Source organism: Salmo trutta, chromosome 5, assembly GCF_901001165.1.
Source record: "Salmo trutta chromosome 5, fSalTru1.1, whole genome shotgun sequence".
NCBI lineage: Eukaryota > Metazoa > Chordata > Actinopteri > Salmoniformes > Salmonidae > Salmo > Salmo trutta.
Genome location: NC_042961.1, coordinates 65,494,872 through 65,521,637, shown reverse-complemented (window position 1 = coordinate 65,521,637; position 26,766 = coordinate 65,494,872). Strand labels below are relative to the sequence as shown.

Here is a 26,766-nt window from a genome sequence, read left to right as displayed (position 1 = left end):
TATAGTAATAAACCATGAGGTCTGTGATTAACAGTTGACCCATCAGTATTATAGTAATAAACCATGAGGTCTGTGATTAACAGTTGACCCATCAGTATTATAGTAATAAACCAATTGACAATAAGAATCTCTACATGTCAAACAAAAGGCTTACTGTGTTCTTTCAATCGTTTAATCGCCTTCTTGTATACTTCTGTAGACAAAAGAAAACAAATGTATAAAAGCATTACAATAATAATTATGTGCTATTTGGCTGTTCGGTCCAGCGTGCAAATTATTATTATTATCCATAGCATCCGAACTGTTTGAGCTAGAAAGTATTTGGACCTTATATAATATCAATAAAACTCTCCTGAACACAAACAGGTCCGTTTTGTTAGGGTCTGAAGGTAACCTAGTTATATCCTGATCTAATACAGGACTGGTCTGAAGGTAACCTGGTATAAATGAATAGAGTCTAATGGACAGGATATGGATCATTCCTAGTTATATCCTGATCTAATACAGGACTGAAGGTAACCTGGTATAAATGAATAGAGTCTAATGGACAGGATATGGATCATTCCTAGTTATATCCTGATCTAATACAGGACTGGTCTGAAGGTAACCTGGTATAAATGAATAGAGTCTAATGGACAGGATATGGATCATTCCTAGTTATATCCTGATCTAATACAGGACTGGTCTGAAGGTAACCTGGTATAAATGAATAGAGTCTAATGGACAGAATATGGATCATTCCTAGTTATATCCTGATCTGATACAGGACTGGTCTGAAGGTAACCTGGTATAAATGAATAGAGTCTAATGGACAGGATATGGATCATTCCTAGTTATATCCTGATCTAATACAGGACTGGTCTGAAGGTAACCTGGTATAAATGAATAGAGTCTAATGGACAGGATATGGGTCATTCCTAGTTATATCCTGATCTAATACAGGACTGGTCTGAAGGTAACCTGGTATAAATGAATAGAGTCTAATGGACAGGATATGGGTCATTCCTAGTTATATCCTGATCTAATACAGGACTGGTCTGAAGGTAACCTGGTATAAATGAATAGAGTCTAATGGACAGGATATGGGTCATTCAACTCACCTTCAGTATGTTTAATATCTCTGACTGAGGGACTCTTAATGATGAGACATCAAGGACCAGTCAGAGATCAAGGTTAAACTCACCTTCAGTATGTTTAATATCTCTGACTGAGGGACTCTTAATGATGAGACATCAAGGACCAGTCAGAGATCAGGTTAAACTCACCGTCAGTATGTTTTCTCCGCTTGTAGACACCAGCTGAAGCTGCAAGAACTGCAACAGCTACTGCTGCTATTAGACCAACAATCAGCCCTGTTTGTGATTTAGGAAACACGTCATCTGAAACAGAGAAGCCATGTCAAACCATTACAACACCACCTACATATATACTGTACAGGAAGTAAAGCATCATTTATAAATACAGTACTACTGAAAACAGACCAATCAGGTCATCCCTTAGGAAACCGTCCTCCACTAACTAACAAGAGGTCTCAGGTATTTGGGTTAACCAATGAAGACCTCACCTGGGACATTAATCTCTGTCTCCTTCATGTGGTTGATCTCCAGCTGATTAACTCTACAGGTGAACCTGTTGATGTCAGTCTGGTTCACGGTGACATGTCGTCTCACAGCGTAGAGGCCCTCTGAGTCCCTGTGTCTCTCTGGAGGTCCATCAGCAGGGAGGATGGTTCCAGAACTGTCCAGCCACTCCATCTCAGGTTCAGGAAACCAGCCTCCAGACTCACACTTCAGGACCACCCCCCAGCCTTTAGTTCCATCAATAGAGATCACTGGCTGAGATACAGCACCTACACAGATACAAGATAAAACAGACCCATGGTAGAGTGTCTAGTGTTGATATACAGTTGTGTTAAAATCCCTTGTTTAGTCTGTCTCTGAGTCCACCCCTCTCTTTATCCATGTCTTGTTTAGTCTGATGTCTGACTCCACCCCTCTCTTTATTCATGTCTTGTTTAGTCTGATGTCTCTGAGTCCACCCCTCTCTTTATCCATGTAAAACCCCGTTGGGATGAAATGGAAAGCGAGCCAGGCCTAATCGCCCAACATCAGTGCCCAGCCTCGTGGTTGAATGGAAGCAAGTCCCCACAGCAATGTTCCATCATCTAGTGGAAAGCCTTCCCAGAAGAGTGGAGGTTGTTATAGCAGCAAAGGGGGACCAACTCCATATTAATGCCCATGATTTTGGAATGAGATGTTCAATGAGCAGGTGCCCACATACTTTTGGTCATGTAGTGTATCTACCTAATGTTAGATAATAGCAGGTGTCCACATACTTTTGATCATGTAGTGTATTTCCATGTATTATAATGATGATTAAAATACATCCCTACTTGATGACATCACCTCTAGTGGCTGGTTTTGATAAGTGACTATCTGAGGCAGGATTGATGAGCAGGTAGTGATGATGCTGGTTTTGATAAGTGACTGAGGCAGGGTTGCTTTCTTGATCTTGACCATTAGTTAGATTTTCTCTGCATTTAGGACCAATTTGATCTGAAAGAGGTGATGATGACGACAAACACTTCCTGCTATTTGATAAATACCTAGTCAACAGCCTTCCCTGTAGCTCAGTTGGTAGAGCATGGTGTTTGCAACGCCAGCATGGGTTGTGGGTTCGATTCCCACAGGGGGACAGCACAGGATTTTTTTTTAATGAAATGTATGAAAATGTATGCATTCACTACTGTAAGTCGCTCTGGATAAGAGCGTCTGCTAAATGACTAAAATGTAAAACATTTAAATTAAACACTTCCTGATCTAGTGTGGGATCAGGGGTATAGGTGATGTCTCATCTGCATATAGATGGACCTTTCATCAGCAATGTTTTCACACAAGTTATTTACATAGATAGTGAACAACAACGGCCCAAGAACAGAACCCTGCAGCACTCCAGTATTAACAGAAAGATGGTCAGAAGTCATGAACAGAACCCTGCAGCACTCCAGTATTAACAGAAAGATGGTCAGGAGTCATGAACAGAACCCTGCAGCACTCCAGTATTAACAGAAAGATGGTCAGAAGTCATGCCATCAACCTGAATACATTGATGTAACACTGAGATAATCATTAAACCAGCAACAGCTTTACTTGAATGACATCAATAATTCACTGTGTCAAAAGCCTTGGACAAATCAATTAACAAAGCAGCACGATGCTGTTGACTATACAATACCTTCTCTATAGTATGTATCTCTATCAGTACATAGTAACTACTGTGAGTCAACAGCAGGTAGTAGGAATATTAGGACACAGCAAGTGAGTCAACAGCAGGTAGTAGGAATATTAGGACACAGACAGTGTGACAGTGTGGGAGGTTTGGATGTGTGAGGAGTGTGTTGTAAAGGATGTGTGCTGAGCAGCTGAATACATGACCTATAACAGAGGAAGGAAGACCAGCTGAATACATGATCTATAACAGAGGAAGGAAGACCAGCTGAATACATGATCTATAACAGAGGAAGGACTGATGAGGGATGAAGACCAGCTGAATACATGATCTATAACAGAGGAAGGAAGACCAGCTGAATACATGATCTATAACAGAGGAAGGAAGACCAGCTGAATACATGATCTATAACAGAGGAAGGAAGACCAGCTGAATACATGATCTATAACAGAGGAAGGACTGATGAGGGAGGAAGACCAGCTGAATACATGATCTATAACAGAGGAAGGAAGACCAGCTGAATACATGATCTATAACAGAGGAAGGACTGATGAGGGAGGAAGACCAGCTGAATACATGATCTATAACAGGAAGGAAGACCAGCTGAATACATGATCTATAACAGAGGAAGGACTGATGAGGGAGGAAGACCAGCTGAATACATGATCTATAACAGAGGAATGAAGACCAGCTGAATACATGATCTATAACAGAGGGAGGAAGACCAGCTGAATACATGATCTATAACAGAGGAAGGAATGATGAGGGAGGAAGACCAGCTGAATACATGATCTATAACAGAGGAAGGACTGATGAGGAAGGAAGACCAGCTGAATACATGATCTATAACAGAGGAAGGAATGATGAGGGAGGAAGACATGTTGATATTTTAGCAGCCAATCATTTAGTCAGATTTACCAATACAACCTCTGATCACATCTCCAGTATTCATGACTCACCAACAAAGAGTTGAACGGTGGTTTCCTTCACCTGGCTCTTCAGTGTTGGAATGAAGCACCTGTAGCTTCCAGCATCAGAGAGAGTAACTCTGGTCAGCTTTAAGGAGACGTTGCCGTTCTTCAGTTCTTCATTAAACATTGATGTCCTTCCCCTGTAGGATGGATGCTGATCCTCATTGGAATCTCGACTGTCAAGGTAAAGATGGATGTTTCTTGTTTTCAGGTACAATCCTGTCCACTCCACTGTCATGTCCTCAGCACTGACATTGGGTTTAAGGAAACAAGGTAGAATGACATCATCACCAATTAAGGCAACGACTGTGTTAGCAGATCCAACAACCTGAACCTCAGATGACCCTGGAGAAAAACAAAACGACACACAGTTAAAGATCCCTCTACAACTGCACCTCCAGAGGGGTCGGGTCTCTTTCCATTGTTGGGTACCCTTCACCAGATCTGTGCCTCGACACAATCCTGTCTTGGAGCTCTACGGACAATTCCTTCCAACTCATGGCTTGGTTTTTGCTCAGATATGCACTTTAAACTGTGGGACCTTATATAGACAGGTGTGCGCCTTTCCAAATCTTGTCCAATCAATTGAATTTACCACAGGTGGAGTCCAATCAAGTGGTAGAAACATCTCAAGGATGATGAATGGAAACAGGAAGCACCTGAGCTCAATTTAGAGTCTAATAGCAAAGGGTCAAATTACTTATGTAAATAAGGTATTTCAGGTATTTTTTCCCCCAGATTTGCTACATTTTCTAAACCTATTTTCGCTTTGTCATTAAGCTGTCATCAAGGCAAAGGGTGGCTGCTTTGAAGAATCTCAAATATAAAATATATTTTGATTTGTTTAACACTTTTTTGGTCACTACATGATACCATATGTCACGTCCTGACCAGTATAGAGGATATTTTGTTATTGTAGTTTGGTCAGGACGTGGCAGAGGGTAGTTGATTTATGTATTACGAGGTTTTTTGGTCACTGGTTTATGTTTGTATTTCTATGGGTATGTTCTAGGTTAGTTTTTCTATGTGTAGGTTGGGTGCTGGACTCTCAATTGGAGGCAGGTGTTTCTAGTTGCCTCTGATTGGGAGTCCTATAAGTAGGTGTGTGTTTTGTTTGTCACTTGTTGGTAGTTATTTGTTAGCACTGCTTTTGTTGAGCCTGCTACTCTGCTCCTGTCGTTAGTTTGTTTATTGTTTTTCCGTGGTGTTCTCATTTTTATAATAAATAGGTTGAGCACGCAACCCGCTGCGCCTTGGTCCCATTCCGCGACAGCTGTGACACCATATGTGTTATTTCATAGTTTTGATGTCTTCGCTGTTATTCTACAATGTAAAAAAATAAAGAAAAACTCTTGAATGAGTAGATGTGTCCAAATAATATATAATCTTTGTCATGCTGTATATAACTGTACCATGTACGTAAAAAATATACATACATATTTTGAATCCAAAGCAGACTACGTGAAAAATATGTCAGTGCCCTTCACCCTAATTGCTGCTGTAATAAAACATTTCTCTCGACAAACAGAAAATGTTGTAACAGATGTCTCTTTCCATTCTTTAAATGGCCGCTGTTTGGATTGATAAAAAATGTAAATAAAAAGACTGTACTAACATTTTAAAATTGATAAAGTTGGGGACTCATTTCCATTGTGGTCCCAATTTTTTTTACATAAATAAGTAAATATACAATTACATAGGCCTAGTGTAAATACAGACACATTACAAGGACATTAAATAGGCCTAGTGTAAATACAGACACATTACAGAGACAGTAAACAGGCCTAGTGTAAATACAGACACATTACAGGGACATTACATAGGCCTAGTGTAAATACAGACACATTACAGAGACATTACATAGGCCTAGTGTAAATACAGACACATTACAGAGACAGTAAACAGGCCTAGTGTAAATACAGACACATTACAGAGACGTTACATAGGCCTAGTGTAAATACAGACACATTACAGGGACATGACATAGGCCTAGTGTAAATACAGACACATTACAGAGACAGTAAACAGGCCTAGTGTAAATACAGACACATTACAGAGACATGACATAGGCCTAGTGTAAATACAGACACATTACAGAGACAGTAAACAGGCCTAGTGTAAATACAGACACATTACAGAGACGTTACATAGGCCTAGTGTAAATACAGACACATTACAGGGACATGACATAGGCCTAGTGTAAATACAGACACATTACAGAGACAGTAAACAGGCCTAGTGTAAATACAGACACATTACAGAGACATGACATAGGCCTAGTGTAAATACAGACACATTACAGGGACAGTAAAAGGTTCTACTGTTCACACATTCATTTCCAAAGTGTTTATGGTCGGCATGTCTTTAAGTTGCTGTGGTAGTTTGTTCCAGTCAACAGCACCGGTATATAAAATCTGTTCTTATCAGATATAATACTCTATTTATATTTCTATGTTCGTTCTAGTATGTCTAGTTCTATGTTTAGTTAATGGGGTTGACCTTCAATTGGAAGCAGCTGCTCCTAGTTGCTTCTAATTGAAGGTCCTATTTAAGAGGGGTGTTTTTCTGTGGGATTTTGTGGGTAGTTGTTTCTTGTATAGCTGTGTGCCTGACAAGACTGTTATCGTCGTTATTTTTGTATACGTTTGTTTTTCCTTCTTTCTACCTATTAAAAAGAAGATGAGTATACACATTCCCACTGCATGTTGGTCAAATCCTTACGACACCCGTGACAATTTAAAACAGTTAATATTAGAGTCTCTGGTTCTGGTATTATGCTGGTGGACGTCTCTAACAATGTGTTCTTACCAGATATAATACTCTATTTAAAACAGTGAATATTAGAGTTTCTTGTTCTGGTATTATGCTGGTGGACGTCTCTAACAATGTGTTCTTACCAGATATAATACTCTATTTAAAACAGTGAATATTAGAGTCTCTTGTTCTGGTATTATGCTGGTGGACGTCTCTAACAATGTGTTCTTACCAGATATAATACTCTATTTAAAACAGTGAATATTAGAGTCTCTTGTTCTGGTATTATGCTGGTGGACGTCTCTAACAATGTGTTCTTACCAGATATAATACTCTATTTAAAACAGTTAATATTAGAGTCTCATGTTCTGGTATTATGCTGGAGGACGTCTCTAACAAATGAAGAATACTTGGATAGGTACCTGGGAGGCTGAGTGAACCCGACTAAGATGAATTAATGCTACTATTTGCCTTTCTGCTTCAAATGCTGGACCTCCAGATGAGGGGGGAGTTTAACTACCATTCTTACAGACTTGTTTTGGCTGGTCTGTATCTTATTCTGTAGATGTTTGGGGCTGCTGGGGAACCTCAATGTGCAGTATAATCAGACACTAGACTAGATGTTTGGGGCTGCTGGGGAACCAGGATGTGCAGTATAATCAGACACTAGACTAGATGTTTGGGGCTGCTGGGGAACCATGATGTGCAGCATAATCAGTGACACTAGACTAGATGTTTGGGGCTGCTGGGGAACCAGGATGAGCAGTATAATCAGACACTAGACTAGATGTTTGGGGCTGCTGAGGAACCTCAATGTGCAGTATAATCAGACACTAGACTAGATGTTTGGGGCTGCTGGGGAACCAGGATGTGCAGTATAATCAGACACTAGACTAGATGTTTGGGGCTGCTGGGGAACCTCAATGTGCAGCATAATCAGACACTAGACTAGATGTTTGGGGCTGCTGGGGAACCTCAATGTGCAGCATAATCAGACACTAGACTAGATGTTTGGGGCTGCTGGGGAACCTCAATGTGCAGCATAATCAGACACTAGACTAGATGTTTGGGGCTGCTGGGGAACCTCAATGTGCAGTATAATCAGACACTAGACTAGATGTTTGGGGCTGCTGGGGAACCTCAATGTGCAGCATAATCAGACACTAGACTAGATGTTTGGGGCTGCTGGGGAACCTCAATGTGCAGCATAATCAGACACTAGACTAGATGTTTGGGGCTGCTGGGGAACCATGATGTGCAGTATAATCAGACACTAGACTAGATGTTTGGGGCTGCTGGGGAACCTCAATGTGCAGCATAATCAGACACTAGACTAGATGTTTGGGGCTGCTGGGGAACCTCAATGTGCAGTATAATCAGACACTAGACTAGATGTTTGGGGCTGCTGGGGAACCTCAATGTGCAGCATAATCAGACACTAGACTAGATGTTTGGGGCTGCTGGGGAACCATGATGTGCAGCATAATCAGTGACACTAGACTAGATGTTTGGGGCTGCTGGGGAACCAGGATGTGCAGCATAATCAGACACTAGACTAGATGTTTGGGGCTGCTGGGGAACCAGGATGTGCAGCATAATCAGACACTAGACTAGATGTTTGGGGCTGCTGGGGAACCTCAATGTGCAGCATAATCAGACACTAGACTAGATGTTTGGGGCTGCTGGGGAACCTCAATGTGCAGCATAATCAGACACTAGACTAGATGTTTGGGGCTGCTGGGGAACCTCAATGTGCAGTATAATCAGACACTAGACTAGATGTTTGGGGCTGCTGGGGAACCTCAATGTGCAGCATAATCAGACACTAGACTAGATGTTTGGGGCTGCTGGGGAACCTCAATGTGCAGCATAATCAGACACTAGACTAGATGTTTGGGGCTGCTGGGGAACCATGATGTGCAGTATAATCAGACACTAGACTAGATGTTTGGGGCTGCTGGGGAACCTCAATGTGCAGTATAATCAGACACTAGACTAGATGTTTGGGACTGCTGGGGAACCTCAATGTGCAGCATAATCAGACACTAGACTAGATGTTTGGGGCTGCTGGGGAACCTCAATGTGCAGCATAATCAGACACTAGACTAGATGTTTGGGGCTGCTGGGGAACCTCAATGTGCAGTATAATCAGACACTAGACTAGATGTTTGGGGCTGCTGGGGAACCTCAATGTGCAGCATAATCAGACACTAGACTAGATGTTTGGGGCTGCTGGGAAACCATGATGTGCAGCATAATCAGACACTAGACTAGATGTTTGGGGCTGCTGGGGAACCTCAATGTGCAGTATAATCAGACACTAGACTAGATGTTTGGGGCTGCTGGGGAACCAGGATGTGCAGTATAATCAGACACTAGACTAGATGTTTGGGGCTGCTGGGGAACCATGATGTGCAGCATAATCAGACACTAGACTAGATGTTTGGGGCTGCTGGGGAACCCTGATGTGCAGTATAATCAGACACTAGACTAGATGTTTGGGGCTGCTGGGGAACCAGGATGTCCAGCATAATCAGACACTAGACTATATGTTTGGGGCTGCTGGGTACCCAGGATGTGCAGCATAATCAGACACTAGACTAGATGTTTGGGGCTGCTGGGTACCCAGGATGTGCAGCATAATCAGACACTAGACTAGATGTTTGGGGCTGCTGGGGATCCAGGATGTGCAGTATAATCAGACACTAGACTAGATGTTTGGGGATGCTCGTGAACCATGATGTGCAGTTTAATCAGACACTAGACTAGATGTTTGGGGCTGCTGGGGAACCCTGATGTGCAGTATAATCAGACACTAGACTAGATGTTTGGGGCTGCTGGGGCACCATGATGTGCAGCATAATCAGACACTAGACTAGATGTTGGGGGCTGCCGGGGAACCAGGATGTGCAGTATAATCAGTCACTAGACTAGATGTTTGGGGCTGCTGGGGAACCATGATGTGCAGCATAATCAGACACTAGACTAGTTGTTTGGGGCTGCTGGGGAACCAGGATGTCCAGCATAATCAGACACTAGACTATATGTTTGGGGCTGCTGGGTACCCAGGATGTGCAGCATAATCAGACACTAGACTAGATGTTTGGGGCTGCTGGGGTACCATGATGTGCAGCACAATCAGACACTAGACTAGATGTTTGGGGCTGCTGGGGAACCCTGATGTGCAGTATAATCAGACACTAGACTAGATGTTTGGGGCTGCTGGTGAACCATGATGTGCAGCATAATCAGACACTAGACTAGATGTTTGGGAGTCTGGGCGTTGTAGGATAGATTCAGGGCATAATGTCCAGACAGGGGTATGGTAGGGTGCGGGTACAGTGGAGGTAAACCCAGGCACTGAGTGATGATAAGAGAGGTTGCATCTCTGGACATGCTTGTTATGCTGGGTGAGGTCACCGCTTGTGTGGGAGGTGGGACAAAGGAGGTATCTGAGGCATGTTGAGTGGGACTAGGGGCTCCGCAGTAAACTAAAACAATGATAACTACCCTAAACAACAGTATACAAGGCATATTGACATTTGAGAGCGGCATAAAGCGAGGCATAAAGCAATCACAGGTGTTGATTGGTAGAGCTAGCTAAGTCAACAACGGGTAAGACAACAACAGCTAATCAGCTAAAACAACAACAGCAGGTAAAATGGCGATGAATGGGCAGAGAGGGTCAGTTAACTACACACAGGGCCTGAGTTTGAGGCTGGGTCCGACAGATAAACAAAATAAACAAAATGGAGTACCGTGATGAATGAACAGTCCAGCAGGCATCAGTTATGTAGCCAAGTGATCATAGGGTCCAGTGAACAGCAATAGATGAAACCGTTAGGTGTTCGTTCCTACGCTAGCAAGCGGGGGGGCACGGCGTTCCTAAAGTTAGCAGGCCGGGGCTAGCGGAAGCGTCTTTACCGACGTCCGACAAAGGCCGGTTGAGTGCACATCGGCAGACCAGTCGTGATGGATCGGCAGAGCTCCGTGTCGACAAAGGGTCCAGGCCAATTGGCAAAAGAGGTATTGTAGCTGGAGTAATTTAGTTTGCTAGCCGGGAGATGCGCCTGGCTCGAGGCTAACTGGTGCTCGCTTCCGGACAAGGGCGTTAGCCACTATAGCCACTCGGTAGCAGCTAGCTAGCTGCGATGATCCTACGCAAAGGTCCAGAGCTTACTGCAGGAATCCGGTGATGTAGTGGCTTCTAGTCGTGTTAGTGAAGAGTCCGGGAGGCATCAGCTGTGTAGCCGAGTGATCATAGGGTCCACTGAGCAGGCCGGGAGATGGGCCTGGCTCAAGGCTAGCTTCGGGGCTGGGCCACTCTGGAGTAATGATCCAGAGCTTACGGCAGGAATCTGGTGATGTAGTGGAGAGAGATCAACTGACACTAACCAAAGAGTTTATCAAATTGAACAACTCCTGTTTAATTTCAGTTTTTCCTGGATCTACACACCAGGTCTCCAGTGCGCCTCCACAGCCCAGTATGTTCTGTGCCAGCTCCAAGCACTCGCCGTGCGGAGTGTGTCATCTGTCCGGGACAATTTGTGCCGGCTCTATGCACCAGACCTCCAGTACGCCTCCACAGTCCGGTACGTCCTGTGCCTGCTCCTCGCACTCGCCCTGAAGAGCGTGTCACCAGTCCGGTGCAACCTGTACCGGCCCCACGCATCAGGCCTCCAGTGCGCCTCCCCAGTTCGGCGACGGTTCACAGTCCAGAGCCTCCGGCGACGGCGACAGAGCTTACTGCAGTCTGGAGCTTCCGACGACGGTTCACGGTCCGGAGCTTCCGACGACGGTTCACGGTCCGGAGCTTCCGGGGACGGTCCATGGTCCGGAACCTCCTGCGACGGTCCACGGTCCGGAACCTCCTGCGACGGTCCACGGTCCGGAACCTCCTGCGACGGTCCACGGTCCGGAACCTCCTGCGACGGTCCACGGTCCGGAACCTCCTGCGACGGTCCACGGTCCGGAACCTCCTGCGACGGTCCACGGTCCGGAACCTCCTGCGACGGTCCACGGTCCGGAACCTCCTGCGACGGTCCACGGTCCGGAACCTCCTGCGACGGTCCACGGTCCGGAACCTCCTGCGACGGTCCACGGTCCGGAACCTCCTACGACGGTCCACGGTCCGGAACCTCCTGTGACGGTCCACGGTCCGGAACCTCCTGTGACGGTCCACGGTCCGGAACCTCTTGCGACGGTCCACGGTCCGTAACCTCTTGCGACGGTCCACGGTCCGGAAACTCCTGCGATGGTCCACAGTCCGGAACCTCCTACGACGGTCCACAGGCCGGAGCCCTCCTCCGCGCCGGTGCCCAGTCCAGGCACGGCGTCCAGTCCAGCTCCAAGGCCGGAGCCTTCCTCTGCACCGATGCCCAGTCCGGGCACAGTGTTCTACCCGGCTCCATGGCCGGACCCGTGGTCTGGGCGGGGGCAAAGATCCGCACCGGAGCCGCCACCGACACTAGTCACCCCCCCACCCTCCCCAGTTGGTTTCAGGTTTTGCGGCCGGAGTCCGCACCTTTTGGGGGGGGGGGGGGGTACTGTCACGCCCTGACCATAGAGAGCCTTTTTATTCTCTATTTTGGTTAGGTCGGGGTGTGACTGGGGGGGTGTTCTTATCTAGGTTGTCTAGTTCTATGTTGGCCTGGTATGGTTCCCAATCAGAGGCAGCTGTTTATCGTTGTCTATGATTGGGGATCATATTTAGGCAGCCATTTCCCCACTGTGTTTTGTGGGATTTTGTTTCGGTGTAGTTGCCTATGAGCACTGCTTGAGCTTCACGTATCGTTTATTCTTTATTGTTTTGTGCGTTTCACTTAAATAAAATATGTGGAACCCAGATCACGCTGCACATTGGTCCGAGTATGCTTCCAGTACGACGAACGTGAGAAAAACACGTCTCCACTGCTACGCCATCTTGGATAATCTGGTGGATAGAGGACAGGATAGACAGACTGGTAGACTATATTGTAACTATGAATGGTGGATAGAGGACAGACTGGTAGACTATATTGTCACTATGAATGGTGGATAGACAGACTGGTAGTCTATATTGTCACTATGAATGGCAGATAGACAGACTGGTAGTCTATATTGTCACTATGAATGGTGGACATACTGACTGGTAGTCTATATTGTCACTATGAATGGTGGATAGACAGACTGGTAGTCTATATTGTCACTATGAATGGTGGATAGACAGACTGGTAGTCTATATTGTCACTATGAATGGTGGATAGACAGACTGGTAGTCTATATTGTCACTATGAATGGTGGATAGACAGACTGGTAGTCTATATTGTCACTATGAATGGTGGATAGAGGACAGACTGGTAGTCTATATTGTCACTATCAATGGTGGATAGAGGACAGACTGGTAGTCTATATTGTCACTATGAATGGTGGATAGAGGACAGACTGGTAGTCTATATTGTCACTATCAAAGGTGGATAGAGGAAAGACTGGTAGTCTATACTGACCTGCGGTATAGAAAAGTCAGCACATGGAAAAGCATAGTGCACAAGGGTAGTACCACAACACCTTGATAGGGGAGATGTGTCCCTTAGCAGGTGATTAGGTGACTCTTATTCTGGAGAAATCCAGAAATATGTGACCTGGAAGTACTTAGTTCTTCTTGCCTGCTTCACAGCGGTCACAGGGGTCATAAGGCATTACAACAGAGAATGACAGAGGCCTCTAGTGGCCAATAGGCTGTTTTAGCATGTGCAGTGCCATTTAGGGCTTCCACCATGCTTCTGCCATTTTAAAGTAGTCAGTAGTCAACTGGGTGGGGATTCCTATGGGTTGTAGCCTCAACGGCGCTGCCTATGCTGTAATAGATCAAATGAAATCAAGCTTTATTTATACAGCACATTTCAGACATGAACACAATGCGCTTCTCAGTAAAAAACAAATTAAAAAAACTATGAATATAAAAGCTGACATTTTTACTACACAACAAACATAAGAAACAAAAAAACAACTGAACAACTAAAAAGAACCCCGAGGAAATGCTAAGCTAACGCTATGTGTTTCAAGATCTCTTTTAAAATGTCCACAGTTTCAGCCACCGCAGGTTCACTGGCAGGCGGTTCCAGAGGCTGAGGCATAGTAACTAAAGGCTGGGGCCATAGTAACTAAAAACTGGGGCCCATAGTAACTAAAGGCTGGGGGCCCATAGTAACTAAAGGCTGGGGGCATAGTAACTAAAGGCTGGGGCCATAGTAACTAAAGGCTGGGGCCATAGTAACTAAAGGCTGGGGCCATAGTAACTAAAGGCTGGGGCCATAGTAACTAAAGGCTGGGGCCATAGTAACTAAAGGCTGGGGCCATAGTAACTAAAGGCTGGGGCCATAGTAACTAAAGGCTGGGGCCATAGTAACTAAAGGCTGGGGCCATAGTAACTAGAGCCTGGGGGCATAGTAACTAAAGGCTGGGGGCATGGTAACTAAAGGCTGGGGGCATAGTAACTAAAGGCTGGGGGCATAGTAACTAGAGCCTGGGGGCATAGTAACTAGAGGCTGGGGGCATAGTAACTAAAGGCTGGGGGCATAGTAACTAAAGGCTGGGGCCATAGTAACTAAAGGCTGAGGGGCCCATAGTAACTAAAGGCTGGGGCCATAGTAACTAAAGGCTGGGGGCATAGTAACTAAAGGCTGGGGGCATAGTAACTAAAGGCTGGGGGCATAGTAACTAAAGCCTGGGGGCATAGTAACTAAAGGCTTGGGGCATAGTAACTAGAGGCTGGGGGCATAGTAACTACAGGCTGGGGGCCCATAGTAACTACAGGCTGGGGGCCCATAGTAACTAAAGGCTGGGGGCCCATAGTAACTAAAGGCTGGGGGCATAGTAACTAAAGGCTGGGGCCATAGTAACTAAAGGCTGGGGGCATAGTAACTAAAGGCTGGGGGCATAGTAACTAAAGGCTGGGGGCATAGTAACTAAAGGCTGGGACCATAGTAACTAAAGGCTGGGACCATAGTAACTAAAGGCTGGGGCATAGTAACTAAAGGCTGGGCCCATAGTAACTAAAGGCTGGGCCCATAGTAACTAAAGGCTGGGCCCATAGTAACTAAAGGCTGGGGGCATAGTAACTAAAGGCTGGGGGCATAGTAACTAAAGGCTGGGGGCATAGTAACTAAAGGCTGGGGGCATAGTAACTAAAGGCTGGGGGCATAGTAACTAAAGGCTGGGGGCATAGTAACTAAAGGCTGGGGGCATAGTAACTAATGGCTGGGGGCATAGTAACTAATGGCTGGGGGCATAGTAACTAAAGGCTGGGGGCATAGTAACTAAAGGCTGGGGGTATAGTAACTAAAGGCTGGGGACATAGTAACTAAAGGCTGGGGGCATAGTAACTAAAGGCTGGGGGCATAGTAACTAAAGGCTGGGGGTATAGTAACTAAAGGCTGGGGACATAGTAACTAAAGGCTGGGGGCCCATAGTAACTAAAGGCTGGGGGCATAGTAACTAAAGGCTGGGGACATAGTGTCAAGTCCTCCTCTTGTTCACCATCCAAAGGACACAGGGACAACTCAATTTTCCAACTCAATCTTTTTTATTTTTAGTTTGCCTTCAGTTGGTTGGTCTGTCCAGTAATTTAGCCAGTAAATTAGCCAGTAAATTAGCCAGTAAATTAGCCAGTAAATTAGCCAGTAAATTAGGTTGTAAACCTTTAAAGACAGAACAAAAAGTTACCATGTTAATTAAACATTTTAAGGAACTTGAATTAGTTTAAACATTTAAATAACATTCTAAATAACTAAGATGAATTAATCATTTAAGTCTTTTACCATTGGCGTCTTTGGACTGAACCTGTGAGTGAACTTGGAGTTTTCCCTCTGAAGTTTGTTCTTCTGAATGACTGACGCCCTCCATGCCTTCACAGGTGCTCAAAATAAGTGAAAATGATTGATCAGGTGACAAGCAGCCGGTTTGCTGCTGCTGGTGCACTCTGGGAAGTGTAGTTCTTTGACTCACTCCTGATATTCAGCTCAACACCTCCCACTTGAGCTCCTGGTTTGTTTCAAATCCAGAGAGGTCACAAGCCCTTCACACCTCTTTGTTCTTCAATGGGTAGTAGAATGACAAGGCGTCTGACATCTCTATGAAGAATTGTGCCTGGGATTTTGGTTTGAAGCCTCTTCGTTCTTTCACCGTTTGCTCTTGTGGGCCCTTTTTTGCTGTTTGACTTTGTGATGTGAACAGGATAGCTGGGAAAAGTCTTCACAAGCACATCTCTAACGATGCCTTTGCTGTCAGCATTGACACCGACCACTCTAGCCAGCTTGTACTGTCCTCTTAGCGCGTTTTGGTCAGCCAACCAGACCACATCTCCAACAGCAACATTTCTCTTTTTGGTGTGCCATTTGTTCCTTATGAACAGATTAGGTCCAGCCAATTGGCTCCACTTATTCCAGAAACGCCTTACCTCTGCTTGAATATGTTTAAGTCTTTTGTAAGGGTAGCCATCAAACTGGAAATCTCCAGGGTCTCCCTTTGGATTGGTACGTCCTAAAAGCAGAGAATTCGGGGTGATGTACTCTACACAGTCTTCTCTGCTTTGAGTTCTTGCATCAATGGGTCTCTCATTAGCAAGGTTGGCTGCCATGAAGAGAAAAGTTTGGAATTCTCCCCACGTAAAACCACCATCTCCACCAAGGTTGCTCAACGCCCGCTTCACTACTTTGACAGCTGCCTCTGCGGCACCATTCCTATTGGGAGAGTCTGCAGGGTGGATCTTCCATGACCATTCTGTACCATGCTTGCCAAGTCTATGGCCTTTTATTACCCAGGCTTTCTTCCTCATCTGGAGAAGGGTTCCTGCCACTCCCTCGTGCTTTGCTTTGTGGGATTCTTGTGCCAGCAGTGTAGACACCCATGCTTCAAAGGGTAAAACTGTCACGGCTGTCTTATCTTCGTTGAATGTCTGAATTCTGCCTCCACAAACTAGCAGCCCAGACTTCACATCTTTGTACACTGTCAGTCTGCTTAGAGTTGTGTCTGAAAAATCTGTACCTTCTTGAGCTGCGAGAAAAAGGTCTTTGAGTGCATCTTCATGTTCTTTGACAGTCGGCACAGCCTGCTTGGGTGATCTTACCTCCCTCTTTGCCTGTTTAGGGGCCCGGCCCTTCCTCTTCAGCCACTGCTTGGCTGCTAGACAAACCCAGGCAACGACTCTCACCAGTTTGGACAGGCTACTGAATCTTCTTACTTCCACAAGATCTTTAACCCAACCAGTGGGCTTCCTTCTAAGAAGAGTTGGGTTCACCACAGGTATTCCCTCTTGAGTTTCACTCTTTGGACTTTCCTGAGTGCCTTGTAGGTCTTCTTTCTGCTGACTACTTCTCGCTTCAGCTCTTGTCAATGCACCTGAGAATGCCTTCCTCTGGAGCTTGTTTACACTCTCCCTGGCATGAGCTGCAACCTCTCCAGCTGATTTTATAGGCCACTCCTCCACTGGCCACTTTAGGAACTCTGGTCCCTCTTGCCATGTGGAATTCTCCTTCAAATCTTCAGGAGCACCCCCTCTTGTTATGATATCAGCTATGTTTAGATCCCCACGGATCCACCACCAGTCTTGCACTTGTCCAGCCTTCTGGATTTCACCCACTCTGTTTGCAAAGAATGTTTTGTACCCATAACTGACTCTTTGAATGGCTCCCAAGACCGTTTGACTGTCAAGTAGATGGAACCATCTCTCGATCTTCATTCGAGCATGCTTTTCCACATACTTCCTGATCCTGGCTGCGAAGACAGCACCACAGATCTCAGCTTTTACAGCGTCTCCCTTCTGATCCAGGGGTGTCAGCTTGGCTTTTGATTCAACAAATCGAACTTTAGTGCCTTGACTTGTCTCCCATCTTAAGTACATCACAGCTCCATAGGTTTTATCACTTCCATCAGAGAATGTGATGCCCCACGGTTTCCCTTCCCAGCCAGCTGGTGTGAGGCTCCTGTGGAATTTCACCTCTCCAAGCTGCACATATTCTTCAAAAAGCTGGATGGCTTCTTTCCTGAGGCTTTCTGAGAGAGGTTGGTCCCAGGTTTCTTGGGTTAGTTTCCCACCCCCTCCTTCTTGGAATGCTTTTCGAACAAGAATTGCTCCCTTCTGTTTGGCAGGTGTAACTAAGCCAATTGGGTAGTACAGTCCAGCCACTTGGCTTAAGAGGGCCCTCCTAGTCAGTGGGTTAGGTGTCTCAGTTCTCACCTCCTCCTTGAGAAGATTTTTCCCAACTCTCATCTTCTTTTTCCTTTTTGAAAAGTTAACTGAGGTTAACATGTAGAGCTTGTCTTCATCCATTCGGTAGCCGATACCCAAGGCTTTGTTGTCTTCGTCCCTCATTTGATTTGGAAGAATTAAGGTTTTACTTTGTGCCTTTGATAGACCCTCCACCTCCATTCCTTGCCTCCCACTTTGCCCTGACCGGACCCATGGTTTGAGGAAGAACCCTCCAGCTTTCAAGATCTCTTCTACATTTGCTGTGATTTTGTCAAGTTTATCCAGGTCATTTTGGGAGGTTAAGAGGTCATCCACATAACTGTCCTCTTCAATGACTCTGCGCTCATCCTCCAAGTGAAGAAAGTTGGGCAGGCGTGCTGTTTCCCTCATAGCCAACTGAGCAATGCAACCAGCAGGTCTGTCCCCAATGTTGACTCTGGTTATTGCATATTCACTTATCTCTTCAACTGGGCTGTCCCTCCAGAGGAACCTGTGAAGGTGCATCTCACGCTCCTTCAGCCATACAGAGTTGTACATCTTTTTGATGTCTCCTAGAGATGCATACGTCCCCTTTCTGAACCTCAGCAAGACAGCTCTTATAGGGTTGAGAACGTCTGGTCCCTTCAGAAGAAGATCATTCATACTCACGCCTTTGTATTTCTGGCTACTATTCCATACAATACGAACAGGTGTTGTTACCGAATGAGGGTTTGGTGCCACCAGGTGGCTTACGTACCACACTGGTCCATTCCACTCGTCCATGATTTTGTTGGTGAGTTTTATGGCTGCGCCTCGCTCGACCATTTCATGGATTTGGGTAGCATATGCGACTTTCCAGTCTGGCTCTCTGCTTAGTTGTTTTTCCATCCTTAAGAAACAAGCCTGAACTGCACTTTTGTTATTCGGGAGAGAGGCTGGATCTACCGTCCAAGGATACTTTGCATCCCAATGTGGAGCCGGTGTGTGAGCATCCCCCTTCTCGTAGGTGAGGCCTCCTTTAATGATCTCCAGTTCCCTCTCCTCTGCCAGGGTCATTTCTTTTCCTCCCGGTGGACAGTTTCCACAGCGGCATCCTCCACATCTTGGCTCACATGCAGCTCCGATGCTGTCCCAGTGCCACCACTCAAGGAACTCACGGTTACTGGCAGCTGCAAATTTGGTCAGAGTCACATCCTCCTGCTGTAGCTGGGCTGTGTCAGTTGTTGGACTTGTGATTTCTTGATATTTGACAGCTGCTGTCCTCATGGAGCGAGCAAAGTGTGTTTTGGACTCATATAGTGCAACCTCCACTTCTTCTAATAAGTCGGGATGTGCTCCACCCACTGTTTTCCCCAATGGACCCTCCCACAAGACGAGGTCTCCCATGATTTTTACCCTCTGGGGAGCGAGTCTTCCCTCTCGGTGGCTAATGAGAAGTTCAACCTCTTCTGGCCTTTCCAATTCTGTAAGTTTGACTTCTGGGAAGATTTTTTTCAACTTCTCAGGTTCAATTACTTGATGCACTCTGGCGATTTCATCCAAGCCGTAGCAGACCATTTCATGAGCTCTCTCTGTCCCTATAGGTGTCTTGACTCTGACTTTGAGGAGATACCTTAGTGTGTTCACTTTCATGGTCATACCACCAACCCCATGAACAACTAAAGTTATCTTCTCATGTCTTAACCTCAGTCTTTCAGCAGCCTTATGGGTAATGTAGTTTGTGTCTGAAGCAAGGTCAATTAAAGTCCCAATCTTCTGCCCTGCGTTCGCCGTGACTTGCATCAACATCATGATGACAGGAAGTTCAGTGAGCCCATTTCTCTGCAGTAGCTCAGACTGGCCTGAAGCATCGAGTGTCATTGCGGTTTTGTTGGTGTTGGTGAAAGCCTTTCTGCATCGATCTGCCATTTCCTGGGAAAGTTCAGACAAGATCTTCTCTTGTTCCTCCGTTAGCTTCCTTTCACCTTTGCCGTCTCTTCCACTCTTTCTCTCTTCCCCTCTTTTGACTTCTCCTTTTGGGCAGAGGAAAAAATGGTGGTCTGGGGCACCACCTTCCCTTTTACAGTCTTTGTTTCTGCATAGGAAAGTGTCTCTGCAGTATCCATCTTCATCATGGCATCCGAGACATTTTCTGCATGCTCCCAGCTTTCTTAATACAGTTTTCTTTTCCGGTAGCTTAAGTCTTTTGAACTTTCTACAGAAGAAGATCTTGTTTTTGTGCCCACTATCACCACATACCTCATCAAGCTCTTCTTTCCTTGTGGTTTTTGTTGAGGCAATCTTTCTGTCATCCTTCTTGTCCAAACGATCCGATTTTTCCACCTTCTCCTCAGTTCTGAGCTGTTCGAGTCTCTCCAGTATTCCTTCTTGACTTTTCAGGAACTTCAAGAGCATGACAAAGTGGTTGTCTGATGTGACATCGTTTCTGGGTTCAACCATGAACATAACCCAGTCTCTTTTTATGAAGTCAGGCAACTTGCTTTCAATGGATCTAATTACCAGTGGGTTATTTATGGCTCCAGAGTTTCCTAACTCTGTGAGATCTGCTAGAGCCTTCTCCACTGACTGTATGAGATCAATGACCTTTCTTGGTTGGTTCCCTTTCACATGTGGCATCTTCTCCAGCTCTTCCAGGATTTCCACTATGATGGTTGACTTGTTGCCATACCTGTTCTCCAGCACTCTGAACATGTCATCGGCAGTGGTGTAGGTTGAAAGTCTGAGGTCTTTTGAGATTTTGTCATCCACACTCTCCAGGAGTTGAATTTTCTTAACTTCAGTTGATCCGGATGGCTCTCCCTGCTGTTGCAGGCTTTCCCAGTCTTTCCTCCATCTGTGATATTCTCTCCTGCTTCCATTGAAGATAGGTAGAGAGATTGGCTTGATTCTCACTATTGGTGTGGATGTTGCCGGTTGGTGTAGTAGTTTCACTCCTGTGCCTCGCTCATTGGTCGTCCGTGCAGTGGCAAATTCAGGTCTCCTTGACTCAAGCCTGTAGTAGAATGCTCTTACGTCCTTGACTCTTCCATCTAATTCGTCTTTTAATTCTACAGGGATCCATCGCTCCCATGATGACATTGCTGAGATGGCCTCTTTTATCCTCTTGTCCAAGAGAGCGAGGTGCACTTCATAGCCCTCTAAATTGGCACTTTCCACTGGTACATAAGCCGCTTTATCATTGGCTTTTTCTGCTTCCAGGATTGCCACAAGAAGTTCACTCCTTCCATACCTCGACCACAGGTTTGTTTGAACAATGTCTCTTATTTCCGCCAACTTTGTTTCACCTTCATTTACAGATCTATCAATGTCAGCCTCTTGCTGTTCATTAAGACCTGGTTCCTCATCCTCAGTCATGTCAGCCTCCAGTCCAATCCTATAGTCATCGTTGGCATCGAGCATCTTTCTGAAACAATCTGAAAGCTTAGCGAATTCCTCCTTTAACTCCACTTGAAGCATGCTGCTTGCTCCTCTTGAAATGAAGTTGGCTTGTCTGGTGAAGCTGCTTTTTGCAGTGGTCCTCTCCTTTTTGAGCTGCTGGACCGACTTCCCCAGGACATCTTCCGCCATCTTGACTTCCTCTGCGTCAACAGCTTATTTCTGGATCTGAAGCCGTTTATCCTCAGGGCCAGGCCGCTCCGCGTGGTTTACAACTGTCAAGTCCTCCTCTTGTTCACCATCCAAAGGACACAGGGACAACTCAATTTTCCAACTCAATCTTTTTTATTTTTAGTTTGCCTTCAGTTGGTTGGTCTGTCCAGTAATTTAGCCAGTAAATTAGCCAGTAAATTAGCCAGTAAATTAGCCAGTAAATTAGTCAGTAAATTAGGTTGTAAACCTTTAAAGACAGAACAAAAAGTTACCATGTTAATTAAACATTTTAAGGAACTTGAATTAGTTTAAACATTTAAATAACATTCTAAATAACTAAGATGAATTAATCATTTAAGTCTTTTACCATTGGCGTCTTTGGACTGAACCTGTGAGTGAACTTGGAGTTTTCCCTCTGAAGTTTGTTCTTCTGAATGACTGACGCCCTCCATGCCTTCACAGGTGCTCCAAATAAGTGAAAATGATTGATCAGGTGACAAGCAGCCGGTTTGCTACTGCTGGTGCACTCTGGGAAGTGTAGTTCTTTGACTCACTCCTGATATTCAGCTCAACACATAGTAACTAAAGGCTGGGGACATAGTAACTAAAGGCTGGGGGCATAGTAACTAAAGGCTGGGGGCATAGTAACTAAAGGCTGGGGACATAGTAACTAAAGGCTGGGGGCATAGTAACTAAAGGCTGGGGGCATAGTAACTAAAGGCTGGGGGTATAGTAACTAAAGGCTGGGGACATAGTAACTAAAGGCTGGGGGCATAGTAACTAAAGGCTGGGGGCATAGTAACTAAAGGCTGGGGGTATAGTAACTAAAGGCTGGGGACATAGTAACTAAAGGATGGGGGCCCATAGTAACTAAAGGCTGGGGGCATAGTAACTAAAGGCTGGGGGCCCATAGTAACTAAAGGCTGGGGGCAAAGTAACTAAAGGCTGGGGGCATAGTAACTAAAGGCTGGGGGCATAGTAACTAGAGGCTGGGGGCATAGTAACTAAAGACTGGGGGCATAGTAACTAAAGGCTGGGAGAATAGTAACTAGAGGCTGGGGGCATAGTAACTAAAGAATGGGGACATAGTAACTAAAGGCTGGGGGCATAGTAACTAAAGGCTGGGGGCATAGTAACTAAAGGCTGGGGGCATAGTAACTAAAGGCTGGGGGCCCATAGTAACTAAGGGCTGGGGGCCTAATAACTAAAGGCTGTCTCTCCATGCCTCTTGGTCCTGGGCTTTGGGATAGTTAAAAGGCCAGAGGACCTGAGGGACCTACTGGGTACATAACTTAAAGCATGTCTGATATGTATTGGGGTGAACAATCATGGATTGATTTAAAAACCAATAGAATAATTTTTTAATTACTCAGTCTGGTCTTGGTCAGTACCCGTTCTGCAGCATTCTGTATGTTTTACAGTTGACCAGACAATATAACGGCACAGTTATAATGATGAGTCCTCTATCTCAAATCAAATCAAATGTTATTGGTCACATACACGTGATTAGCAGATGTTATTGCGGGTGTAGTGTGCTTGTGTTTCTAGCTCTGACAGTGCAGTAATATCTAACAAGTAATATCTATAATTACACAACATATACCCAATACACACAAATCTAAGTAAAGAAATGGAATTAAGAATATATAAATATATGGACGAGTGATGTCAGAGCAGCATAGACTAAGATACAGTAGATAGTATAGAATGCAGTATATACATATGAGATGAGTAATGCAAAATATGTAAACATTATTAAAGTGACTAGTGTTCCATTTATTAAAGTGGCCAATGATTTCAAGTGGCCATGAAAAAATCTATTGATTTTATTCTTTGGAGAAGTGAAAACCCTCAAAAGTGAAATGAATAAAGTGGAAGTTATCTGCCAGGAAAATGAAAAGGTGGGTGAACTCGAGCAAAAGGTGAATGAGGTGGAGAGATACCAGCGCAGGTGGAACCTGAGGCTCCATGGAATTACAGAGCAGGCCTGTGAGGACATCAAATGCAGAGTTGTTGACATCTGTGGAGCTGTCATTCCCGAATCAAAAGCCAAACTTCAGGAAAATGTAGACATCGTCTATCGTTTGGGAAGACTTAAGGATCAAGACAAGAGACCGAGGACAACCATCATCCGGTTCACCAACAGATCTACACGGGATCTCTGGAGACGAGCGAAGAACTGTGAATTCCTCATCAAGCAAACATTGAGGTTCACAGAGGATCTGACCTCAGCAGACAAAGTGACAAGAGAGAAACTGTGGCCGATGGTGGCTGCAGCTCGAAAGGGAAAACTGCATTTTTTTTTTTATCGGTGCCAGAGTGATCATCGATGGGAAAGAAATGAAGCCAAATCAGAACATTTGAGTGAGAGCCAGAGTCTAACTCGGGCAGAACTGTCAGGCCAAAAAACTGATTACCAGGTGAAAAGCAGCCTTTTATTATAAAAATGTACACAAACACTTGAATGAGAAAAGGCTGACCTGAGAACTGGTAAACTAAACACTAACTATAGGTGAATAACTGCTTATTGTAAAGTCTACACAATGTCTCCCCTTTGTGGGAGTAACAATACTTTGGTAATTTTATGACCAGTATTTGTTTGTGTTTTTGTTGGAGAGGTTAATAATGGGATGGAAATCATTTTGAGTGACATATCCTTAGGAAAAGATCTTATTAGCATAACAAGGTTGTTGGTTGAAGTTTATGTCTTTATCTATTTGTTCAATTAATGTCAGAGGTATTCGTCATTTACTCAAACTTAAGGCTAGTTTCCTTTATTGCAAACGGTTTAATGCAGACTTTTACTTTTTATCAGATAATAATTATTGAATAATGATGGACAACTATATGATTATCCAGAATTTATGAGAACACACAATGTTACATTCACTCCTGAGGAGTATCAAATAGTTGTTAGAGCTGTCCCTAAAGGTGCTATTCTTCTTTTAGGAGAATATAACAATACTCCAAGTGCAACTGTTGAGGATTTTGTAGCCTCAATACAACTAGAAGGAATTTACATTTTAAACTATAAATATAATAACATGTACAGTGAGGGAAAAAAGTATTTGAAAGAAAAGAAATGATCAGTCTATAATTTTAATGGTAGGTTTATTTGAACAGTAAAAGACAGAATAACAACAATACCCCTGTCTGTTTATGTACTCTTGTTTGTATATTTCTGTATTTTGTATTTGTTGTTTTCATAATAATAATACAAATAAATAAATAGGGCAACTGATATGTGACACGTATTTATGCCAAAATAACATGCAAAACAGGCAACAACAAAAATATATATATATATGTTTTAGCTAGAGCCCCACCTGCCCTGAATGACGGGTCGCCACTGATCTCTTCAACTCAGATGGTAAAACGTCTCCTCTTTTTAGTCATAAACATGGCGACACTTCCTGCAGCCTAACAATGTTCGCCACTCTCTACTTTATGCGCCACTTTGATACAGCTACGATTTTCGTAACAAGTTAGGAGAGTATTTTCGCTAACCCTGACCATTTTCATAAACTTAAATGAATTATCCTAACCTACTTTGGGAAATTCTCCTAACCTGCTACGAAAAAGTCACTGCCGTATCGAAGTATCTTTAAAATAAATAGTGTTTGTCTCCCACAGACACCCTATGTCACCACCACACCCAAACTACCCTGTCTGATCAGACGACGAGACATCTACATTTCCTGCACTTCAATTCTCCCCGTTTCTTTCTTGTTAATATTATGTTCAGATAATAAAATAGCCTACAGGATAAATAATGAAGGAATAATGTTGTGTCCTACCTGTCGTTATCAATGAAACACTGATGAACAGAATCCCTAAACACCAGACCGCCGAGGTCGGAAAGGTCTTCATTTCACTACAAAACAAGTCTGACTCCAAGGTAAAGCTGTTTGTAACTGGTGAATAAAACTATTAGAGTTTAGAAAAATAAACCAAAACAGTCGAAAGGCTAATTTATCAACGAACAGAATGTAACACGACGTCTGTTCCAGAAATAACTGGGGAAAGGGCGGTGGAGTTTCACACTTTACTTTCACTTTCACTTACAGTACTTCTAGTTGCATATCATCTCGCGATATCTAGCTCAGTCTAGTGTTCTGAAATGGACATTAACTTCATGTCCTCTCGCGATATCTAGCTCAGTCTAGTGTTCTGATATGGACATTAACTTCATGTCAAATGTCCTAAAACACATATAACACAAAAAAGTGTTAAACAAATCGAAACATGTTATATTTGAGATTCTTCAAATAGCCACCCTTTACCTTGATGACAGCTTTGCACACTTTTGGCATTCTCTAATCTAGCTTCATGAAGTAGTCACCTGGAATGCATTTCAATTAACAGGTCTGCCTTGTTAAAAGTTAATGTGGAATTTCTTACTTTCTTAATGTGTTTGAGCCAATCAGTTGTGTTGTGAACCTGGAATGGAGCATTTAGAAGATACTCAAGGCCCTGGGGGCTGTAGGGGAAACCTGGAATGGAGTATTTAGAAGATACTAAAGGCCCTGGGGGCTGTAGGGGAAACCTGGAATGGAGCATTTAGAAGATACTCAAGGCCCTGGGGGCTGTAGGGGAAACCTGGAATGGAGCATTTAGAAGATACTCAAGGCCCTGGGGGCTGTAGGGGAAACCTGGAATGGAGTATTTAGAAGATACTCAAGGCCCTGGGGGCTGTAGGGGAAACCTGGAATGGAGTATTTAGAAGATACTCAAGGCCCTGGAGGCTGTAGGGGAAACCTGGAATGGAGCATTTAGAAGATACTCAAGGCCCTGGGGGCTGTAGGGGAAACCTGGAATGGAGTATTTAGAAGATACTCAAGGCCCTGGGGGCTGTAGGGGAAACCTGGAATGGAGTATTTAGAAGATACTCAAGGCCCTGGAGGCTGTAGGGGAAACCTGGAATGGAGCATTTAGAAGATACTCAAGGCCCTGGGGGCTGTAGGGGAAACCTGGAATGGAGTATTTAGAAGATACTCAAGGCCCTGGGGGCTGTAGGGG

The 26,766-nt window shown here is 44.6% G+C and overlaps 1 protein-coding gene across 1 annotated transcript in view; it reads right to left on the bottom strand.

Annotated features, from left to right (window-relative positions):
• LOC115194769 (uncharacterized) overlaps positions 1-25,800 on the bottom strand; it is a 77,257-nt gene extending 51,457 nt beyond the window's left edge. Inside the window, exons 1-5 of the mRNA XM_029754697.1 lie at positions 25,545-25,800; positions 4,188-4,544; positions 1,565-1,849; positions 1,266-1,379; positions 155-193 (exon numbers count right to left, since the gene is read on the bottom strand). Coding sequence (XP_029610557.1) covers positions 155-193; positions 1,266-1,379; positions 1,565-1,849; positions 4,188-4,544; positions 25,545-25,617 — 868 coding nt within the window. The 5' untranslated portion in view covers positions 25,618-25,800. The remainder of the gene's footprint in view (positions 1-154; positions 194-1,265; positions 1,380-1,564; positions 1,850-4,187; positions 4,545-25,544) is intronic.
• Positions 25,801-26,766: the final 966 nt, after the last annotated feature.